Source organism: Acanthaster planci, linkage group LG05, assembly GCF_054643075.1.
Source record: "Acanthaster planci isolate LZ-2023a linkage group LG05, COTS_SCS, whole genome shotgun sequence".
NCBI classification, from domain to species: Eukaryota; Metazoa; Echinodermata; class Asteroidea; order Valvatida; family Acanthasteridae; genus Acanthaster; species Acanthaster planci.
Genome location: NC_141781.1, coordinates 7,732,375 through 7,756,101, shown reverse-complemented (window position 1 = coordinate 7,756,101; position 23,727 = coordinate 7,732,375). Strand labels below are relative to the sequence as shown.

At 41.0% G+C, this 23,727-nt stretch overlaps 1 protein-coding gene across 2 annotated transcripts in view; it reads right to left on the bottom strand.

Annotated features, from left to right (window-relative positions):
* The window catches only part of dapk1 (death associated protein kinase 1), a 91,189-nt gene that overhangs the window by 43,638 nt on the left and 23,824 nt on the right, over positions 1 to 23,727 (bottom strand). Inside the window, exons 6-11 of one of the 2 annotated variants that reach the window (XM_087136468.1) lie at positions 12,360 to 12,386; positions 11,609 to 11,761; positions 6,759 to 6,804; positions 4,837 to 4,926; positions 4,066 to 4,146; positions 2,292 to 2,408 (exon numbers count right to left, since the gene is read on the bottom strand). In XM_087136468.1, the coding sequence (XP_086992594.1) occupies positions 2,292 to 2,408; positions 4,066 to 4,146; positions 4,837 to 4,926; positions 6,759 to 6,804; positions 11,609 to 11,761; positions 12,360 to 12,386 (514 nt within the window). The remainder of the gene's footprint in view (positions 1 to 2,291; positions 2,409 to 4,065; positions 4,147 to 4,836; positions 4,927 to 6,758; positions 6,805 to 11,608; positions 11,762 to 12,359; positions 12,387 to 23,727) is intronic. The other variant, XM_022249506.2, reaches the window with a different exon arrangement.

Here is a 23,727-nt window from a genome sequence, read left to right as displayed (position 1 = left end):
TTACGCTGGAACATTAAAATGAACTTGAGAAGGGTATCAACCAGTTGCCATCTCAGGAAAGCAGTCGTGAGGAACCACGTGTACACGGTTTCAGATATCCACACACTAAAAAAGTCTTCCAAAAATAACAGCTTTCATGCTGTATTTCAGAGACAAAATTGCATGCACAATGTGTCGATGGCAAAGATCGCATTTCAAGTTAATCTTGATTCACCCAAGCAGAACTGAAAAGGGAAGCACATCTAAGAATTAGAATCTTGATGTGGATGCTTTATCCAAGCAGTGCCTAGTTTGCCGACAGTCTGATCCCTGTAAAATGGTTTTGCTCACTACCGGTAGGTGGGATTCCTGGTCAGGCAAGATGAGTGTGTTCTTATTGCATCCTTTATGTTCTTTTGCCGTCTGCATCTTGTAGAACAAAGGTCCTACAGAAATACACGTACATTATTTTTATTTTCCTTGCATTCCAAACAAAGACACGATTTGCTGTGATGTTTCCCTACGGCACTCTTTCTGGCACGGATGTGGGGCAACAGGTGCTCACTGCACAAGATGTAACAGTGGCTTCACACTGGCATTTATCAAAGGATTGCATTTGTGCAAAGAAGGCACGGGGCCGAGCTGATGATGGAAGAGAAAAGACCTTGTTGTCTGAATGACATTTCTGCAGGCAGCCTCGGCAAGACAGAGTGATGCCACAAGGGATACTCTCCAGACTCCTCTCCACTCCGCCGCCTTTCGTTCTCTATCCTTTGAGAAAGTTAAGGGCCCGTAACTATGGTGATTACCGTTCCATGATTTCTTTTTATGAATATCTGTGGCGCCGTGCTGGCCACGGGTGGGATTTACTCTTAATGCACAACACCCTATTACTTAAAAGTGAAGGGCCCTTAGGGTACGTGTCTGATAATCTACAATGACTTAGCTGCTCCGACTATCATCTATTTTATCGGCAAAAACATTGTGAGAATGAACTGCATGCATGAGCAGAGTAAAAAAGCCTGCTTCCATACACGAATAAAAGAGAGTCAGAGTGACCAAAAAAAGTCTCTTACATGCAGCTTTTTATCCATCTTGAAAAGGTATCTTTGCAGACAAGTATTAATGGTCAAGTACTAAGTAGTATTTTTATGCAGAATAGGACTGATCTTGAAACAATCACGTTCACAATCTACAGACAGGAAGACGCCCAGGTGCAAGCAAAATGTCATGCTAGTGTTGGCTATGACTGGTTCAGTAAACCAACAGGGACATCCTACGTACAGTTTATTGTATTGTAGTGGGGGAAAAAGTGTATTTCTATATGAAAATACGGCAGTAGATGGTTGTGCATGTTCTTTCCCCCAACAATGTTACTGCAGCTTTGGGTTCAGCAGTGTAGACTGGAAGAGCTTCTTCTGTGATTGGACTTGCCTGGGTTTGCCCGGCATAAAAATCTACGTCAGTGATAGCACTGCACGCTAATCCACTTTATTTACCCAAGGCCAAATTGTACGTGTTGTTTGCTAACACGTGGGATGACATTTACAGTACTTCAACCAAACAAACAAAACATGTGGGATTACATCTTTCACAGTTTAATGTTAACATAAAGGGTGCCTGACTATGTCTGGCCTGAGAAGCAGAATGGGATATGTCTGATGGTGGATTCACTCAACCCCCCCCTCAAAAAATAGAACAAGCCCCTCCCCCCCGCGTGACATAAAACTCGGACAAAAGGGGCAAGCTCTTTAGCAACGCTGGAACTGGAAATTCCATCTTTGCATCACAAGAATTAAGAAGCAAATGGTGTTTGATAGCATGCTCCTTCTGGTGCTGAAGAATACTGCTGACTATTTCCATGGAAAAAAACTGCTGTTTCTTGGAAACACAAGAAGCACACCATGATCTCATCCCCAGGAGTACGAAGAAGTCGGTCCAGCCTATTTCTCAGGTACCCCAACTCCCCCCTCATACAGATGATTAACAGGGTCCTACTCAGAGAGTCATCTGAGGAACCACCTTAGCTTCATCAGGGGCTTCACTACAAGGTGGTGTCTCTACATTTCTAAGTCAACAGCCAACACCAAGGTGATTGATTTGAGAGACCTCAACGGTGGAGTTTCACCTGCTGTATAAAGCTCACACTCACCTACATGCAGAGAGTTTCTGAGCTGGTTACTTTTCTGAAGCGATCTGAGTCTTTCACACGACTCGCTGGCATGCCACTTGCTGTTCTTGCTCATGCAGTTCACTCAAGGCAAACAACAATTAATCAAACAAGCTGGGAAACAAATACTGCACTGACTTACACCAGCGGCGTGGACAGACGTATTGCTGCGTGCTACTACTGATCCCGCAAGGGAGTGTTTGGCTTTGCGCAGGATGCTGGCGCTCTGGGATGAAACTGGATGATTCTTTTGGAACAACTGGAGGAAACATTGGGCAATGTGTCCAGGTATAAACATGTACATTTAGAAGAGAACATTCTATATTGGGATCTAACAGGGCGTGGTAAGAAGCAAGGTGATGAGTCACAGACAGGGGAGAACACAGCGGGAGAAATCTCAATTACATGTTTCTGGCTGCAATGCCAAATGGTACCCTGGGTATCAAGAGGCTCCAACCGCATCAAAGTAGTGACGTAAGTTCAACAACTCAACGGTAACATAATTATAGTAATGCTCTCCACCTACAAATACTGGTACATGTATGTCCCATTACAATCTCCAAGTATATGTGTCAAGCGACATGTAATTCACACTAATGCCTCAATATGAAGTTCACCGTACCCAAGCAATTCTTTTCCCGCACAGGAAAAACATTCTTAAGATTTTATCCTTACATGTGTACAGCATGTGAAAAAATCTCCACACGTAGTGCATGTGCAGGAAAAAGGTGCGTAATATGTATCAAGGATTCCATCAAAGACCACTTTTAAATTTCAACTAGTTGAAACCAAACAGCCACACATTTGCACACTAGCCTTATTAGTCTGAAAAGTGGATTCTTTAGAAGTGTGTGCCCAATAGGATACCGTACATCACTGATTTCAAGGCTCGCCCTAAAAAGCCACATGAACCAGTACATGGTCTACATGTCAATGATGAAAGTGAATGATTTGGCGTGTTGATGAGCATCAGACTGGACTGCACTTCATCTTGCAGTTTTTGCACTGAATTTTCTTTTTGGGATTATTATTAAAAATCTCAGGATAAACTTGAAAGCTGGGCTCCATTTGTTTGTGCCAAATATGGTGAAAATTTTAAATCGAAATAGTCAAATACAAAAAACAAAAGTCTCGCTACGGAATTCTGTTACTCATGGAAAATGGAGCAGAACAAGATAATAAGAAGACTACCATTTGCACAAATAAAATCCAGGAAAAAATTGACGAAAATCAATTCTATAAAAGTGCCTTCAGACTGTAAACAGGGAGCCAACACAACTGTGCTGTATTATGACATACAGCACTTCACTCTCCAATGAGCCAATTTGGTATTCCAACCATGCTTGCCCAAAAGGACACGCATCCGAGGTCATTTGGGAACAGCGATATGCACGAGCAAGGTCTTCCCAATCAGCTCGGCCATACGCAGATGCCCGTGTATGCTTTGAATGACCTCGCCTGTTTGAAAGACCAAACTGGCCCAATCAACTCGCCCGAGCTCCACAATGACCGCAGCGTGAATGGTAGATGACTTTGAAGCACAGTGAATGAAATGGACTGCTGACCCTTTCAATACCATACAGATCGGTTGGCTCTGCAAAGTGAACCTCAAGATTACACGTGTCAGAAGCCCAAGCCAGAAAAATTCCAGCGATTGCTAGCAACCAATTTCATTTCAAAATAATAACCACATCCGAAATACTTGTTTAAAAAAATGTGGGTCAAACTGCGGGTCAAACTGTCTTCATCATGCAGAAGAAATAAAGCAAAGCTGTTTTGTAAAACTAGGTTCTTTTCTCTGAGATGAATGATCCAAGGATCTGATGGTGGCGAATCACCTTGCGCACATGATACCATATAGTAATGAAAGGGCCGATACACACAGCAGAAAAGCAAGCGCAACTACAGAGACTCACCCCGTCCAGATTGCCTGTGGTGCTGCGGATTTTGGCATTTTTTGAGAGTCGGCAGCATATTGAGACCACCTTCATTGATTGCTGTAGAGAACAAATAGCAGTTGAAAAAAATGTACAGCCTGCAGTTCGGATTGCATAAAAATTGTGAGACAAACCAAAAATTTCAGCAGATCTACTCAAGATTAGCTAGCATTGACTAACTCATGGTTTACACGAAAAAATGTTGCAGACACAAAAGAGGCTTGGCTTGGATGGGTGGAGGGGGTTCATTGCCTCAAATACTGAAAGTTACTTTCAAAGACCTTTAAAGGGAAATGGTTATTTCTTTCCCAACTGGGACTGTTGTGCTGCTTGGCAGAGGGGCGTAATAAATCCATCTGCAGTATTGTGAGTTGTGTGAGAAAAATTGGCCGAACGCTCTCCCACTGGGAAGAGGACAGCTTGCATTTACATCTGGGAAAAGGACAGCCTGTATTTATATCTTTCCATTATTCCATCGACAACATTGCTCAAAATCAAGGTAGTAGAAAACCGCCTTGCAGTTTCAATCAACACAGTGCTTTTGATTTCTAAAAATCATGTCAAATAAATACTGTACTTACAACACAACCCAGTCTCTTTTGTTGATGGCAAGACCAATCATATCAAAGCCCTACATTGAAACGTACATGTACATTTCAAAGCACGATTTAGCTTGGGTATTAAGAGAAGCATTAAAGGCACTCATGGGCCAATGCACGAAGCCAAAAAAAGAAAGCATTAGCGTTGTACCTTCCACCTTTTCTTGGCATTGAATCGTCTCAGGTTCTCTGTATTAACATGTGAGCTGTCTCGGAGTTGTCGCTGTATTTTATTGGACGGCTGAAAAAAAAAGGCAAACCATCTTTAATATCCATCGTTTGGGATGAGGTTAATTTCCGTTCATTTCGATTTGCAGCTTGGGTCGAAATATTACACTGTGTTTGCGTTTTACTCTCGATAATCAGGGTGCGAGAAAATGTTTCACATGCATTTCTCTCCGATGATATTAAGCAAATGGACAATGTTTCCCTTTTTACCACAATTTAAAAGACCACTTGATGTGGGAGTATACTCCCAGCCTAAATGTGACTATGCTCTTGCTCGACAATGGGTACACTCCTGCCATTCATGCATTCAGGAGTGTAATTGTATTAACATACTGCAAAGTTTGAGCAGTCAGCCTGCAAAGTACATAATAAGGGTCATTCTATAAATTTGGGGTCCCAAAAGTGTGACATGTTTAATGTCCCTGTAACACCTGACTTGTGCAATTTGACATGAATGCATGTACATCATTAAAACTGATTTCGGACTATATTTTACCCTTTAGTTGGCAGGACATATGCATTACAGAATCACTTTTGGAAACTAAAGAACGTGTTCCAAACTGAAACATGGGACCTCAAACACATAGAATGACCATATCAACAATGCCAATGATATGTCCCCCTAAATAATGATGAATGGATGGAACTTGAAGCTTACTTTATGTGGTAAGTGCATGTGCTTAATTAGTAAATGGAGAGATGAATGATGACAACAATAACATAATGGGCTTAGAGCAATGAATTACACTGCAACAGATCCACTCCAGTGAACTGATTTGTGTTCGACTAGAACAGTACAGCATCCCATGGGCTCATGTGCTGGCACTGTTCTCCATTCAATCATCAATGAACACTGCCCTCTTGTGGTCCTAACAATTTAACAAGTACAGCAAAAAATATTTATAGAGTTATGACTAATGGCCCATCCATCATTTCTCTGTTCATATAGGTCAGAGCTGAGGGATCCATTTAATGTAATTAGATCAGAAGTGAAACTGGTAAACATAAAAAGGTTTGAAAACTCCTGGTTGAAAACTTGGATCAGAGTGTAGAGATTTTTTCTTTCCACTTCTTCGGTTACAATCATGGAAACACATTTTACCCCTCAGGTTTTCAAATACATGTAAGTAGAATGTGTGAATTAATTATTTCAAACGTGGAAAAAATGTCCTGACACGGAATGGCTGATTACCGCAGAGACTCTGGCCGTGTCCGAAACCGGCTTCCAGGGCTACGGCTAGGTCTATCGTCTAAGCGTCTCCACACATTTCCAATGGAGCGAAGACCTAGACCTAGCTTTAAACAATAGATTCGGACACAGCCTCTGACAGTGGATGTCACATGCAAGTGCAGGAGCCAGACTTGATGGCAAATAGACCAGCAAACTCACGCTTTAAAGCTCAGGCCAAAGAGTAAGTGGGTCATAAATACATATATGTCATTTTCAGTTGTATCGTTTGCAATATGGATGAATTTAAAGAACATGGGTCCATGCTTATATTTAATGAGAGACTGCAAGAGGTCTGGTATGGTCCAAAATGTCAGTTTTTCCTGAACAAATGCTGTCTAGCTATTAGTTTTCCTACCATATCAAGTATGTGAACGCAATATGAGCCTCTGGGGAATTATAGCTGTCTTCATGTGGTGCCAGACATTTTTCTTGATGTCTCGACTTGTCGTCAGCAGGCTGTCTTCTGACGACGACTAGAGTACAGCTGAAATGTTCCCAGCTCCTTGAAGAGACAACAGTCTCCTCAGAGATGCATTACACAGCATGACCACAGACCAACGCTAATATTCCCACATTTAAAAAAAAAAAGAGGGGCAATCATAAAAATGCATTACCTTGATCCAGATGTGGTTCAGACAGTCGTCAACGGAAGCTCTTCGGCTGGAGATAAGGAAAGTTAAATCAACCGGTAATACACTGATGAGGATTATGACGGAGTGGAAACAACCTTTTTGTGATTCAATAACCTGGTGCTGCTGAATATGAAAACGTGTAGGATAGGTCACACAGTTTAAATAATTTGCTGACATTGTTGAAATCTGCAGCAACTTAAACTTTCAGGAGTAAGATGATCGGGGATAAGAAAGAGTACTAATCTGACTTTCTTTTGCTGATTTGTCATTTCTAGGCCTTGCTGCACATGAATCAGTGAGTGCATGTCCTGGAAATACATGTGTACCTCTTCTTCAGTCATACATGTAAATGTACACACAGGTATATACATGTATATGTACTGTGTGTGGACATTCCTTTTTTGTTGTGTAAGTAAGGGAACTCAGTAAAATTACCCATTTTTCTTAAACAGCAGGCATTATTTTAAGCTGGATTTTGTTGACAGTTTCCTTGACTTTTCCTCTTCAACTTGTTCCATATAACCCTGACCTAAAAATGCCTCTAAGCCTGCTCTTCAGTGAAGGAAAAAACACCTTGCATGGACCTACATGTACCATGTGTACAGCTTGATCCACACAAGGTTCATACTGTCTGGACTTTTTTCGTTCTCAAGTCCTCATATACCCTGTACAGTAGAGAGCCTACAAGGCACATCAATGTTACCATTTAATATTCAAAAACCTAAATATACACTACAAGAATATGGTTGGAATGAGATTATGTATTATACTTTAATTACATGTACTTATAATCCAAAGCTGTACAGACTCCTGCATTCCTACAGTCCAGACTCCTGCATTCCTACAATACGGACTCCTGCATTCCTACAGTCCAGACTCCTGCATTCCTACAGTACAGACTCCTGCATTCCTACAATACGGACTCCTGCATTCCTACAATACGGACTCCTGCATTCCTGCAGTACGGACTCCTGCATTCCTACAGTACGGACTCCTGCATTCCTACAGTACGGACTCCTGCATTCCTACAGTACGGACTCCTGCATTCCTACAGTACGGACTCCTGCATTCCTACAGTACAGACTCCTGCATTCCTACAGTACGGACTCCTGCATTCCTACAGTACGGACTCCTGCATTCCTACAGTACGGACTCCTGCATTCCTACAGTACGGACTCCTGCATTCCTACAGTACGGACTCCTGCATTCCTACAGTACGGACTCCTGCATTCCTACAGTACGGACTCCTGCATTCCTACAGTCCAGACTCCTGCATTCCTACAGTACGGACTCCTGCATTCCTACAGTCCGGACTCCTGCATTCCTACAGTCCAGACTCCTGCATTCCTACAGTACAGACTCCTGCATTCCTACAGTCCGGACTCCTGCATTCCTACAGTACAGACTCCTGCATTCCTACAATACGGACTCCTGCATTCCTACAGTACAGACTCCTGCATTCCTACAATACGGACTCCTGCATTCCTACAGTACAGACTCCTGCATTCCTACAGTACGGACTCCTGCATTCCTACAGTACAGACTCCTGCATTCCTACAGTACGGACTCCTGCATTCCTACAGTACGGACTCCTGCATTCCTACAGTACGGACTCCTGCATTCCTACAGTACGGACTCCTGCATTCCTACAGTACAGACTCCTGCATTCCTACAGTACAGAATCCCAGTGTTGTAGTCGAGTATTTTTTTCCCAAGTAACAAGTACTGCCGAGTACTTTGACTGCCGAGTGCAAAGACAGGTCGAGTAATTTTGCTAGCCGAGTACAAGTACTGGTTTCCGAGTACAAGTGCTTGCACTTCCGAGCACAGGTACGCGCACAAGTACTTCTAATTACGAGAAATTGGAACCAGACTACAAATGCCCAAGTAAATCACGGGACCAATCTGGAGTACCACAATATAATTCGCGTACTTGATTGGTTAAGTACGCCCACAGAATGCGAATGGGTCGTATATGTTAATGGTCCCGCATTCGGCCTTCTTTTTGTCAGAACCGTATCGAATATGAGGTCATTGGGGTCGATTTTTTTTTACCTTATATTAACGGCCATGGTAAGTTAACTTAAAGGATTTTTTTATCGAATACTGTTAATCGAGTACGAGTACTTTGATGCTCGAGTACAATTTTTGGATGTCGAGTTCCGAGTATTTTGTAGCCCAAGTGCAAGAACTGTAGTTCGCGTACAAGTACTTGGACGTCCAAGTACGAGTATGAGTACAAGTTCTCTGAAAACGGTACTTGAGTACGAGTACCGAGTATGAGTACAACAACACTGAAGAATTCTGCATTCCTACAGTACAGAATCCTGTAAACACAAGGAGTTAGAACGAAGTCCCTACAGACCGTAATCCGGTCGGCTCCATAGACAAAGCGTGGTTACCGGCCCCAGAGTGGAAGTCCCTAGACATTCTTTGTACACAGTGATCACCACCACCAGGTACATGTAGCTGGTAACCCACAGACTCGCCCTGTTTCGCTGCGTCCTACTGGAGTAAATACTGTAAATGGTGGAAAAGATACACAAAGAAGAAGCACAGTTCTCTTCAGTAGTCCTCAGGAGTCAGCGAGTGATCCTAGTCGCAGCGAGTGATCATAAGTCGCAATCCTAGTGGTTCCTATGGTTAAAAGAAGGTGGAAACATGCTGCAGGAATGCATCTCACAACGTGGCGAGGTTTCATGCCGAGACAGTTGTGGCCAATGACAGGAAGAACAATGAATCTTCCCATGTTTTGTGTGTTTCGTTATTTTCCTCAGGACCAGCTACATTCTTTCAGTTTTCTTGTCGCGTATTTTTGAGAATTTGTGTTAGTTCTAATTCTGTTTATTGTTAAGAGAGACGTTTTGGGATGTAATGACATAACCAGACTTTCATTATTATTGGAATATTGGAACAATCGCTAAAATTATCGAAATTTAAGTCTCCGATGACAGTGGTTTCCGTCTCGATGGCAGCCATGTTGAACATGCGGAAGTGTTACAGACATGCATGCGTGGTACCCACAATCCTTTGCAAATGCAACTCCAAGCATTCCTTATAGCCTGCAAGCGGCGCATAATTTGTTTTGTTCTTGCAGCATGTGCGATGCTGGCGGTGGCCATCATTGACCCTTTTGACCTCTGTATGTGCTTACTCGTACCGGTATAATAGCTCCATGGTCTAACTACATCTACATGCATGTACATGTACTGTTCCTCAGATCTCAAATACACATGTATGTATAAGTCAATTAGGAAATTCTAGTCCTTGCCTGGCATAATGCCTAGGATAAGCCTTAGTAATTCCCACTTCCGCTTTGAGAGTACAATGTTGCAAGAGTCCCAGTGCATATAAATGTCGATAAAGATTTTATTTCAAAGGGAACAACAGTGACAAGCTTAAACTTCCAGGGTAATACTACAGTAGCGCTATTCAGGAACAAGCAAGATTAGAGGTAATCCTAGTTGGAAGGATTTGAAGCTCTTGGTCTTGGTACTAGTATGTGTATCTCTATTAAAAATTGTAGTTCCATTGGAGAATCTTGCATTATCACTTCATCTGTGACAAGGAAGTTTTTATTTCTACTGTACATGTACATTTAAAGTCCCACACTACCAGTGCATGTACATGTACATGCATTCCTATACATGTATTCATGCAACGTACACGTGTTTACACAAAATGCAAGTCATGATGAGTAGCAACATGACATCGCATGACATCATGAAATGACAATTCTTGAACTCTGCTAAAGGACGGGAGTTTTGAAAGAGCACATTCACTATGCAACAACTAGCAAGTGGTGGGCAAAGCCATGAACAGAAATAATTACATTCTGTGATGGCATAATCAAATTAATTGGATTTTTTTCTGATAAATTTACCATTTTTGAATGAGAAAGGAAAACACATTGTGCTAAAAACTAGCTTTTCCTTTCTTTTTACTACACCAGCCATGTAACACAACAAATCTACAGGTAAATTTTTACGATAGTAAAGAAAAGGCCATGCACAGGTACCGGACATATCTAAGTTTTCATATTTTAGCTTTAAAGAGAACTTCACAAGCAAACTGTTGACAACTTTGAAATTAATCGGACTTGAGAATAGCAGGAAACATCCCTGCGATGACTCAGATGGGACTCCAGACACGAACAGCAAATGGAACCCACAACTCTCAGCAACCTTTTTTCAATACACACATGTACTGTACTTGTAGTGTCTGAGACAGGTGGGTTTCTCCTGGCTGCGCAGTGGATGCTTTTGGTTTGAGCCTCAGACTGTGCATTTATGCATGAGCTTGCGATGCTGGTGATCTCTTTGTAAGAATAAATTTGTTCCACTTGGAGCAAATATTTGCAAAAGTTCCAAATGTACAATATGCAGTCTCTTTTTAAAGTTCTATTTAACAGCATCATAAAAACCATTTTGTTCACAATTTCCTAGCATTTTGCTCTACAAAGTGGGCCCAGCTTGTTTTTGCCAAAAAGAAAGGCTTTTTTGTGTGTAAAAAACAGGTTCCAATACAAAATCTTATTGTTTGTCCAAAGAGTGTATTCATGGAAACCTCTCAAAGCTAACTTACAATGTAAGCTTGTTATTGAAACTCCACAAATGCACTAGAACTTTGTTTTCTGAAGTTGGACCTTTCTTCTTCTCAGGCAAAAGTTCTTGAGCCAAACTTTGACATCAGGTTCATGAGTAGTACCCAATGAACCTTTTCTCAAACTTTGTTTTCAGGAATTTGAAATAAGCCAATCTTTCTCATTTACTTTTCTGTCTCACTAAGTATCCTAGCCGCTCGGATTACCTTCATCGCTGGGTGAAACTTACTTTGGGTCTTTGCACAGCAATTTTCGGATGAAATCTTTGGCAAGTTCACTGGTGGAAGAGAAATAGTCGTTGTCGAAGTCAAAGTCTGCTGCTGTCACATTCTCGTAAGTCTCCTGCTGGTCGTCGCCAAGAAATGGGGAACATCCACTTAACCTGATTGATACATGAAATATAAACAAGCAGTTAATTTAATTGGATAGATCCGCAAGTTTCACCGGAAGCTTTCCCCTAGCTGGGTAAACTGTGCTAAATACAAAATGTATCACTGAAGAAAAAAATTAAATGTGTCTGTTAAATGCTGAAATGAAAACTAATTTCTTTTCATCATTGCTGAACTTTTTATGTTTCTCAATCTCTCCTTTCTCACACTGCAAGACAATGAAATATCTTGACAAACACCCAACATGCATGAGGCAAGATGGCTCTAACATGCTGCTCCTGAAGCACAACATACAGTGTACATGTATCTTAATTCTAAACACTGCATGCAGCATGAAACTTTCGACTTGAGATTCTCGTATAACGGAATGTCAATTTTGACATTGCCTATTCAAACTGTACAAACTTCTGCCTCATCTGTAACTGCTATAAAAGTACTGTCATGTTTTGAGCTCCATTCAAGCAATCACTATGGTGACTTTTTCCAAATAGAACAATGACAAACAACAACCAGTGAAGCTTTCTTTATGGTTTGCAAAACCACAAAATTACATGTACAATGTACCGTACAATGTACATCTACTGTACTCACAAGATGTACGTGATGACTCCAATGGCCCTGTAAAACAAAACAGATAAATCATTATAGGAGAATTTTGCTCATGGAGTGAATGTCCAATGGTAGTGTACCATTTCAAATTCAAAATGACACCAGATCAAAACTTCCCCCGCAAAATTGCAAGAGTCATTTCCTTTTAGAGTTAGGCACCACTACAGTCTCCAATGTTTCCTTGAAAAACTGCTTGACTGATGTTTCTATGCCTGTGACTTTTTATTAGGGGATTTTTGTGTAAGACCAAGGATTTGGTTGACAAGTGCCGGTACGAATGTTACGGTGAGTGTAAGCATTGTTAAAACTCCTGGGCTGTAAATCGAACAGTTCCAATTTCTAAAACTGGGCATCCGTAACCACCTATACAAATTACTTTGCAACGCTTAAGTCAAAAAAAGTTTCTAGTGGACATTAGAAGTAAAGGCCAGGCAACGGGGAATGCCAAATCAGATGTCATATTTATGTCCAAAGCCTAATCCACATCTGCTTATTCTTTTCAAAATTTAATTGGATTTTTTGGCATAAAATAAAACAGATTTTGTGCTGCCAGTACTACGTAGTTTCCAACTCGAATCATCTGGCTTGAAGCCACTCAAAACTATTATTGATGGCACGTCCACAATACAAGTACATGTATTTGTCATGTTTGTGAGGCAGTTTTACCACAAACGGTTTAATACCGTAGGGGCATAAAATTGAATCACAAGTGTGCCCTTTTTCCGATGAAAATTTGCAGGTCAAAATCTATGGGTAAATCTCATTAAATACATAACACTCTCATTAAGTGCTGCTTATTCTTTCCTTTCAATTTTATAAATTGCAGATGCAATGAAGGTATTAGAAACCAGCTACCCGGTACTTTGACAGAATTGAGAAGTACTAGAAAAGAGGCAAACACAGTAGACAGAAAAGTCCCCTTAAAAGTCCCCTTCCCTCCTACAGGAAAACATGCATAAAACATGTTGCCCTTTCAGATTGCAAATCACAATCTTAAAGGGGTTTAAATTTTTCACCATTGCAGAAAAACTGAAAAACCACAAAAGGCACACCGCAAACAGTGCGCGTGCAGTGAGTGAAACATTAATTTTAAGTAGAATCTTTTTCGCAAAATGACCTTTACCAAATGACTCAGACTCGATTCTGCAGAGCATCACTAATCACTGCATTCTGCTGTGTGTACACGAACAATGTTTGGTAGGATTCCTGGGATATTTGCACACACAGTCACATTGGAAACTTGAAATCCCCATCAATTGCTCTCTCTCTCTATTTCTCTTTTCGTTTTTTGGACAATATGACTGCGAGCACGCTGAGAGTGGAATTTGTCGCTAATATGGAAAATGGGGACGGGCAAACATTGAGAGATCAAAATAAAGTGGAGCCTTTCTGTAATCCATGTATTGAGGTTAAAGAGCATCTCTTACAAAGTTGAAGTTTTTATGTTTGGTTCACTTTATGACAAATTATTACTCTCTGAACTCAGAACACTATTTTACGGCGCGAAGTTTCCTTTAGTGCAATAAAATCAAAGTTGAATTTGATGTCGCAACACAATTCAGCTCCATCTGTTGTGAAAACCATGTTCATATTTAATGCATGCAAATGATATACGTCTGACCCCTTAATATCGTGTTACTCGGTACGGGCCAAGTCATGTGTGTGTGTGTTTCGAAACATGGTGCCTTGAGTAGACCCAGGAGAATGGGTTGAATAGGTCTCCACAAGGAATTTCTAAAGGTGTGTAGGTCTCCACAAGGATTTCACGAAACTGATATTTGGAAATTGCTCAAAAAAGGATTAATTTGTAATGCGTAAGGATCTGTCGCAAATTGGAGTGTTTCAAATAAGGGGTATTCGGTCGAAATTTCAGTCCAGGAGAGTGATTCATTTTGAAATGGGAGCATTTTGAAAACATCGTTTCACACGCGGCCGAATTAGTACTGGAGAACAAAGCCATGTCTGCACAAGGATACAAATTTCATTGTGTGTGTGCACACATGTATGTGGATGTGTGTAAGTAAGGAATATATACATGTACTTAGCTATTTTTCCCGACATTATTTTATGTTTCGGTGGATTGTTCGAACTTATGAACATGCTGAGGTCCTGCATGGTCAGTGGATGTTCTCAGAATTGCCTTGAAATCCCAAAGTGAATATTCTGAGATTTCCAAAGGGAGATTTGAAGACACACAGAAAGTGAGTCTGGTTTATCAACCACATCACACACAGTCAGATTTCAAGTTGACCAAGTGGTCTCTGATGTGCAGTGAACATTTTACAGAAAACTGTGCTGATGAATCAGCGATACTGAAGACGACTACGTTGGGTTTGAAATCTCAGTTTCCTCTGAAGAAAGGCTCTGTCTCGATGTTAAGTCTCCTCATCCTGTCGCAAATGGTCAGATTCCCAGTTCGACAAGGCAGCGATCTGGCATGTCTGGAAAGGCATTTCGGAAAAGAGTAAGGGCCAGGGTAGGATGGGTTCAATACTCTGTTACCACTGTACTGAGAAATTGTGGTTTCTTCAGAGGCCTTTAAAGCACTTTGTTTATGAATAAATAAAGTGTATACTGTCCGTGTGGGATTTACTCCATGACCGTGCACTACATCATCCACCACAACAGGGGACAGGCTCAGGTTCCTCACCACGAACGATCGGTTTCTCGGTGTTCTGCCTTCGTTGTCTGACCGGGAGTCGGGCCAGTCATCATCACTTGCTGAGGCCAGTGAATTGCCTTGGAAATCTTTGTTGTTAAGTTCTTCTGAATACTTGCTTAAATTTTCCCAACTACATGCAGTGTATTGTCAGATTCTGCAATAATTAATTTCCGATCTGGACATGCATGGATCTCGGGGAGTACTGTAATTTCTGGAATATAGATATGTTTGGCAGCTTACCGGTATACAGCAAACTTTGAAGGATAAAATCTCAAACCACAGAGAATAAATACAAACTCGAGTTGTCCGCATTTCGAGTTATTAATGGAATTCGCCCAGTCATGAAGTCAAGAAACACATACATGAAATGTGTACGTAATCTTAAACTTTACTTTGCTCTGCTGTGGCTTCATTTTTTAGTGATTATTTTCCCACTTGTTATTAATTCCCAAGGTGTATTTTTTTGCAGACAAATAATCATTTTACTAAGCTTTTTTATTGTTGTTACCTAAAGATTTCTTTCTACCATTAAATAAAAATCAACTGCTTCGATGGTGTACCTTTGTGCGCCAGATCTTTCATTTTTTCACCAATCATGGTCAGCGTCACATGCCACAGAATTTCAGGTTTATCACTTTGTGCTTTCTGATGACAACACTTTCTGTGGTCACATGGTTATCAGAAAGAGTCAGTGATTGGACTGTCTATGAATGGGTCTGTGGCAGCAGTCGGGCTAGCCTGAAAACAAGGTTTGTTGAGAACACGGCAGTGCGTGTACCATGTGCAGCATGAATGCAACACAGGCGGTTCCAATGTGATGACCCGAACCAGGGTCTCGTGGTGGATTTTTCATTTTTGAAGCGATCTGGCGGTGTTTTTTGATCAGCATCACAAAAACTTTGAGATAACCGGATGTAGTGTTGTGGAAAGTTACAAAGGTATTTTTTTACATAAAAGCGTAATCCTTCAACAAGAAGTAGTTGGCCTCTGAGATAAAACGATCTTTTGACTTAACTGACTTTGAGTCACCAAAACTTTATTGTACGCCCCTAACTGCATAACTTTGCTGGCTGCTAGAAAAAAGGGCAAGAGCTCATGCAAAGCCCACACAGGAAAATCAACCAGCCCGCAAAAAGTAGTAAATTTGAGGACTTCAAATTCTTTTTTATGGTGACACTTGTTCGCACTTTTTTTAAAACCATTGGCGCACTATACCGGCACCTTCAGCACGCAGCACCCTCGTGGTCGGATCATCAGCACTGCGGCGCAGCCTTATATGCTGACTTTAAATATTAATTTGCCGATTTTTGCGTGTTGCGGCTTTTACACCGGGTGGCTTACATGTATATTCCGAAAATTACAGCATGTGGCTATGGCTGAAATGTACTGTACGAATGCACAGGATGCAAAGATGCATTATTCCCTCCCTAAACAAGCATGGGGTCAACTTGCAAAACTAATGAAAAGCTGTCATATTTAAAATATATCAACAAATTCTCACTGTAGATTATAAATTCATGGATACCAGACTATCATGTTAGTTCTTTTCCTGCTGTTCCTTCCTGTACTGTGTGAAAAAAAATGTGGTAGGTCCAGCATGTGTGTGTGTGGCTCATGCTAGTGCATATTTGGGTTTCCCCTCATTTCTGTTTTCTCCTCAGTGACGTTGTGTAAACAAACGGCTGACCTTTACATTTTTCAGACTTCATGTCTTGGCGCGCACAGAAAAAAAATTCATTTTTCAAAGTATTTTGAGTAGCCTAGGTTGTAAAGACAAACCTTCTTGCTCTCGGTTTGGACATATTTATTTAAACAGGTAAAAGTCAGAGAGAACAGATTTTATTTGGAGGTGCTCTTTGAGGGATGGGATGGTTTAGCTTTGCATGGTGTACATGTATGTTAACAACAATTTCGGTGAAAAAAGTAACTTCTATGAATATTTTCATTTAAGAAAATGGAACATGTAGACCCGCTGAAAACTTTTGTGAACATTCACGTACATGTGAAAATAACACTCCTTGGTCAAACGTGTACATGTACATTTTGGGTTGATATGCAGCTCCTGTTTAGATGTCAAAATACAAACCGTAATGAGTGATGCACTAGTTGTCGGCCACTTTTGTACCTGTACATGTACGGTAGTATTATGTATGCTGGTTAGAGCAAACATATCATGATACCGGTATACACATGTACATGTAACAATTTCCTGTTATTACTTTACAAGACTTGCAGTACATGTATACCAAATAACACAGTAAATACTTGGTACCTTTCAGCACCACACACGTACACAAGGCACAACTTGCAATTTTTCTTTTGACTTTTTAAGACGCTGCTTTTAGAAACTGCCCACTGCAAAATAAGCATGTAAAGTTTAAAATGGTTTTGCACACTAAATATACACTTGCTTCAAGTTTTTCTAAAGAACAAGCTCAGCACGGATTCTCTCACCACCTACATGTACATGCACACTGTCATATTCAGTTGCTAAGTGAAAGTTTCCACTTAGCAACTGAACATGATGTCTGACCTGGGGCCAATTTCTATGGGAACAGCTTGTTGCGCAAGTAAACGTAAGCACTACATGTATGAATCAAACTTGACACATTTTCCTTGGTTACCGAACATGCTGTATATCTTATCACCTTAACTGCTTGAAATTTGAAACGAACACCTGCACAAATCACCTTGCAGACAAGGGCAAGCAATGTGAACGGTTACATAAATCTCTTCAAGTAATACCGCTGAAGGGTACTACACGTTGAATGCTGTCTCTCATACAGCTACCAGCATATAAGAATACATGTTACCATGGAGCTAAGCAGGTACAAATAATGCGTCTTTGACCACATGCAAATGTGTGTCTCTCCTCTATGTTCATATTCCTGAAGGAAATTAAAAACTTCAATAATACAATTTATTCCTGTCAACATATAACCCACCTCTCAACGCTAGTCCAAATAAAGACGCGCTTTGCGCAGCTGAGACGCAAGTTTTTACACCTGAGAGTAGTTTTCACCTCACTGGTCACAAACAAAGCCAAGGGTGCCTGAGATGTTGGCCCAGAGGTCCAGAAAGCATGATTAATCCTTCAACTATAATTGGATTTCGTCGAGACGTGCTCATCTGAGAGAACGTATATAAAGTGTTCTTCTCCATACAGATTAAATATTTAGGTGCACTTCAGTTATTGCTCTTTGATGATTCTTTTTCAGCATCAGGCAGAGTGGCCACTTGAGTAGGTGTTAGAATAGTGCTACAATAACTTCTCAGGCAGAACCATCAAACCAAGCAAATCTTAAAGACAGATTGGGGGAATGGGCAGGATGAATAACAGGTACCTCTCACACATCACGCAACATACTTGAGATAAGTGTACATATTCAAAACAAAGGAAAACTGCACTGCCATTTGCAAGGATGGCAAAAACAGGTGTTTTTTTCCAGGGGTCGAGTTCTTCCTTACAGTTTTTTTTTTGCTCGGTCGTTTTTGTTTGTTTTTGCTGTTTGCTCTTTGTAAGCTTTCAGGTTTATTCTTGCTTGCTTTTGTTTGTTTTTGGCTATTTTTTCCTTTCTTTTTTTTTTTTTGGTTCTTTTTTATTTCTCTGTTTCATTTTTTCCCATTATTTAACTTAATTAACGCCCTGGACCCTTTCAAGGATAAAGGCTGTCTGTGAGAGACCTCCAGAGGGCTCTGTCCTGTGCCCTTGCCTCAAGTTGTCTCCAGGTGATGCCCTGCCTCTTGGTGTCTGCCTGGAGGTCTCGTCGCCAGGTGTTTCTTAGCCGTCCTCTTTTTGTTTTTTCCTGATTGTTCCAAGTGAGCGCTTGTCGTGATGTACTTGTTAATGATTGCCTAAGTGTGTGCCCCAGCCATCTAAATTTCCTCCTCCCTGTTTCATTTTCCATTGAGGTTTGGTCTGTCGTGTCCCAGAGGCCTGTGTTGCTGATCTTCTCCTTCCAGTGTGTCCTCAAAATCTTTCTGAGACAGCAGTTGCTGAAGGTTTGGATCCTGTGAAGAGTAGTTTTTGTCATCCTCCATGTTTCTGATCAGTACAGCAGTACTGATTTCACATTGGAGTTGAAAATCCTGCTTTTTATCTTTATTGAAAGTTCCCTGGAGTTCCATACTGTCTTGAGCTGTAGAAAGCTTGCTCGAGCCTTCCCAATCCCGACCTTAACAGCTGCATCTAGCCCTCCCTACTGATGATACTTCCTAGGTAAGTGAAGGAGTCCACCTCCTTGAGAGCATTTCAATGTAGCAACACTGTGTAAGTACATGTAGCGTCCTCCATAATCCAATTCCAATTATGTCCAGTATGCTGCAAACAATCTCAACCTAACCCAGATTGAATTTCCCATCCTTCATCATCCTACTTTCATCAAACAAAACAACTCCTAATCAGATCTCCCTAAAAAGTGTGGGAAGTGAAGAAGATTGCCCCACAAATTTGACAAATTGGCTTTGAGTGCATGTACACTGTTCATGTACACCAAATGAAAGCCTACAGTACATAGACCTACGGCCATTCTATTTTTTTCTCATCACAAGCCAGCGGGACTCCAGGGGGTAGACACTGAATCCTCATTTATAACATAAATCATCCTCTCATAATAGAGTTATGCACTAAATGTGGGGTAGGTAGACACAGGTGCCGGTATATATATGCAAAAAAAATAAGTATTCAAGAAACATAAGAAGGAAAGCTTGGTAGGTGATGAGGATCCACTTTTGTGCACGTTGTCAATGTACGCGAACATGTCACTGCACTGCACACGGTGGAATTCAAAATACTCTCCATACTTACCAACCATGAATCAGTTTGACGTACACTATACATACATGTACTCATATGCCTGACAAGGATTGCAAATTAGTGTAATTATAATATAACCATTGGTAAACGGTGAAACGCATGCCAGCCCCAAGCTCCAATGTCAAATCAAACATTAGTTCATAACAGTAACAAGATATGGATGTCTGGTTACAATGAGTAATCCCTGGGTGGCCACTCCAGATGCACCCAATTCAACTTGGCTTGCCTCAGACAATGTGAAAGAAGGGAAAAGGGGGGTGTTGGATGGATCACAGCGATGACAGATGCCTCGGCAACAGACGCCCTGACAGTCTGGGAGAGTGTCCAATTATTACAGGCTTGTCTCTGGATCTGACACCTCGGGTCCAACCTGGGCTTGAGATCGGAAAGAATGGGTTGTCTGGAAATGTCACCATCATCTCGCCGAGAACAAAAGACATTGTCACTGCCAGGTGTGCCTTCAGATTGACAAACAGTTGCTTGACATCAGGTGGATGAGGGAAAGAAAAAACATCCTATGTACATGTACGTACTGTAAGGACTACCCCTTCCATAATAAAAAATAAGAAGTAACCTTTTTTGTGAGAATGGTAAAAATGAAGGTGTGAACATGATACACATACTAGTCCCCTTTTTGTGATGCTCTACAGAGAATCTGAAACAGTTCACATACATGTACTGGTCACCCAACTGATTAACTAATGTTTCTCGAGTCCAGGCTTTTCCTGTTCAATTTCACAGTCAAATGTACAGACTTTATTCTCATACACAATGTGTAATGTCTCTAACAAATGAATGTTGCCAGGCAGATTTCAGGTATTTATTACAGTTTGACCCTATGCACCAAATGGTACATACAATATTATGAGCTTTTAGACCGTCAAGATGGCTGATGGTACGATAGTTTGCAATGTGAAACACTCCTTGCCATCCTTTTGAGGGGAGTCTACTCAAACTCCCCACCTGGAGCATACTGGGTGTTCAGAGGACTATCAGACCTGCTGATTACGTGGGTTCTCCCATGACAACAGTTTTCTGAAGAGCATTTATTCTCCTCTCTCATTCCTCACCTACAACGTGCTTTGTTCTAGAACTTTTAAGAGGAGCTGACGGAAGAGTTTAGACTGCTCAGAATAAACAAAAATTAATGTGCAGGGAAGTGGGCACTAGGTACTGTAGATACCTGTACAGTCAACATGAAACGATGTACATACATGTATAGAGTGTGTGGTTACTCTTCAAAATGCCAAGAAACTTCTATGCAAAGGTTCCTACTGTACATCAGTGTGACCTCTACAGTGGTACAATCATGTGCATTAATCATAATGCTCTAATGGGATATTTCATAGCCAGCACAATGTACATATACACATTTCTCTCAATTGTACTGGCAAACAGCGGCAAAACTGCACATAATGGCATCCTTTCCCTATGGTTTCTGTACATGTCAAATGTGAAGCACACCTTTTGTGAATGAAATGGTGCATGCAAGTTATAAATGTGCCTCATCATTCAGGATTGCAGACCACAAATGTTCACAGTCCTTCAACAGTTTTTAAACAAACCCATGATGCTTTCATAACATTTACCGGTACATGTGTGCTCTAGGCACCATTAAACAAACGAAAATAAGATGAATGATCACTTTCAGGCCGAGAGAAGGTGGCTTCGTGACAAGAATGAAAATACCGGTACATGTACCTCGACAGCAGAAACATGCATCATAGACTGGTGGTGTACCGTTACGTCTGATGGTAAATGAGGTAGAATTATCCCAAATGGGGAGGGGAAACAGATGGGGGGAGAGGGACAGACGATGGGAAGCAGCAGAGTGGAAGAAGAATTTGATTGGCTGAGTACTCTGAAGCATTGGACATCTGTTTGCTCATCACCCATCTGAGAGGACATCGTGGAGATTGGATTACGCCTTGAAATTCAGCCCGTCTCTCTGGATGAGCTTGGTCACCGGAGCGGAAGAGATTTTAATTGGGCGGCTGATGACTGGGTTTAAATTGGGCGCCAGCGTGAAATGGGGAATCCTGTAATAACTGGACACAACTAAAAAAACATGAACATTCCGAGAAACTCCCCGGGGACCGAGCAAAGCATTTTTACTTTGCTTTATCCACTGGCATTAAATTTTGTGCAATCACGACGATGTAAACTTTTACCAGCAAAGCTGAAGTTCAAATGAATAACATCGTTACTTCTTTAATTCTCTGTTTGAAATTGTATACTCCTCTGTTCTCTTAGCGTCAAGAATAAAGGCCTAAAAGGAATTTCATTAGTTTGCTTTGATCCCTTTTTGTTTGGTTTTATTTAATTTTAATGTTTTATGGAATATTTGTCAAAAATTATTCACAGGAGAAAATAATGCAACCATCATGCCGTTTTAGAAAATGAGTCAGAGACATGACCTTGGTGCGCCATTATACATCAGCTGAATTCCTCAAGAAAAGGAGGAACCTGGTTCAAAACATTTTATCTGCCTCGAACAGAAGCACCCCTTCACTGTTTGAAAACAGCTATGTCAGTTGGGAGTGTTCATTTTGTCGGTACCTGGTACACGCACTGATGCGACTGTGACGCGTGTATTTCCTAGTTATTTGTGAACTACATGTGGCTAAGTCCAGTTCTGACCAAAGGAGTCTCCATTGCTAAGAAAATAGTGACCTCTACTGGTTGAGCTCGAGGCCCATAGAGGGAAATGAAAATCAGTGGTGGCACATGAGATCTTCTCTGCCCACTACCAGTACATGCTGTAAACATATACTCTCAATCTGTGTGTAAAGTAGTCACTGGCAGCACTCTTTTGGGTGTGGGGGGGGGACACTTTTTGCCGGTCCTATAATGAGGGACGTAATGGATTGGCATATTTATGGCTGTTGCCTGATGGTCTTACAATTACCCACCCCTTTGAAATTGTTCCCCGTTGCGGTTAAAAGCAGTATACAGGTTTGGTTTGATCCCAAATCTGGTATGCCTGTAATTAAAGGTTTGTTGAATATAATACTAAGGTACATGTACAATGTGTGAGCAATAGATGCCATGCACTGTTTGGCATTTTTTCAGTTTCACTGGCAGAGCCTTATTGGATTCCTTCAAAGGTACCATGGAAGATGGTGCCAGATTAAACGTGAAACTATGCTACATATACATGTACGTGTTCACTTTTAAAAGTATCTCATGAGACCTTAAAAGCTACTTAAGTCATAATGGAATAACGAGAAAGCCTATTAAACAAATCACTGTCAAGGTCATAAACACAAGTTGGATCATTCACCATCCTTCACATTTCAATCACAGCATTTTGTTCGAAGTAATCTGGTCTGGAGACAGGGTGCCTGGCATCCATCAGTGCATGCAGGTTCATAAAGCTTTAGGCCTATTCTTGGTTCAATAAGGACTTCACAAAGGGCAGGACAACTTTTGTGCGTCTACACTGGTACCGTGCACGTAAACAATGGTCCTCGGAGCTGATGAAAACCTTGCACTACTCTAATTCGAGAATGTCACCCTTCTAGTGTACCTCGGTACATCAGTTCATGTACATGTAAGCTTATCCATGTTACCATGAATGAAAACATGGTTATACTGTAGATCAAATTTACAATATCTTTTACATGATCTCAAAATTACCAATATTGTCATAACCAATTTAAAATTACCTTACAGTCATACACTGTACATGTATGTACATACGCATACATCTTTTCACTAGTAGTTTCAGAAGAAATTCATAATTTTCTGTGCTAGAATATTCTCTGAGATGACACTATAATCCTTGAAGCAGAGCGTCACGTGGAAAGGAAGACAAGGAAGGAAACTGCAATTATAACTTAAGGACGGCAAACCTCAAAAGACTTATTTAC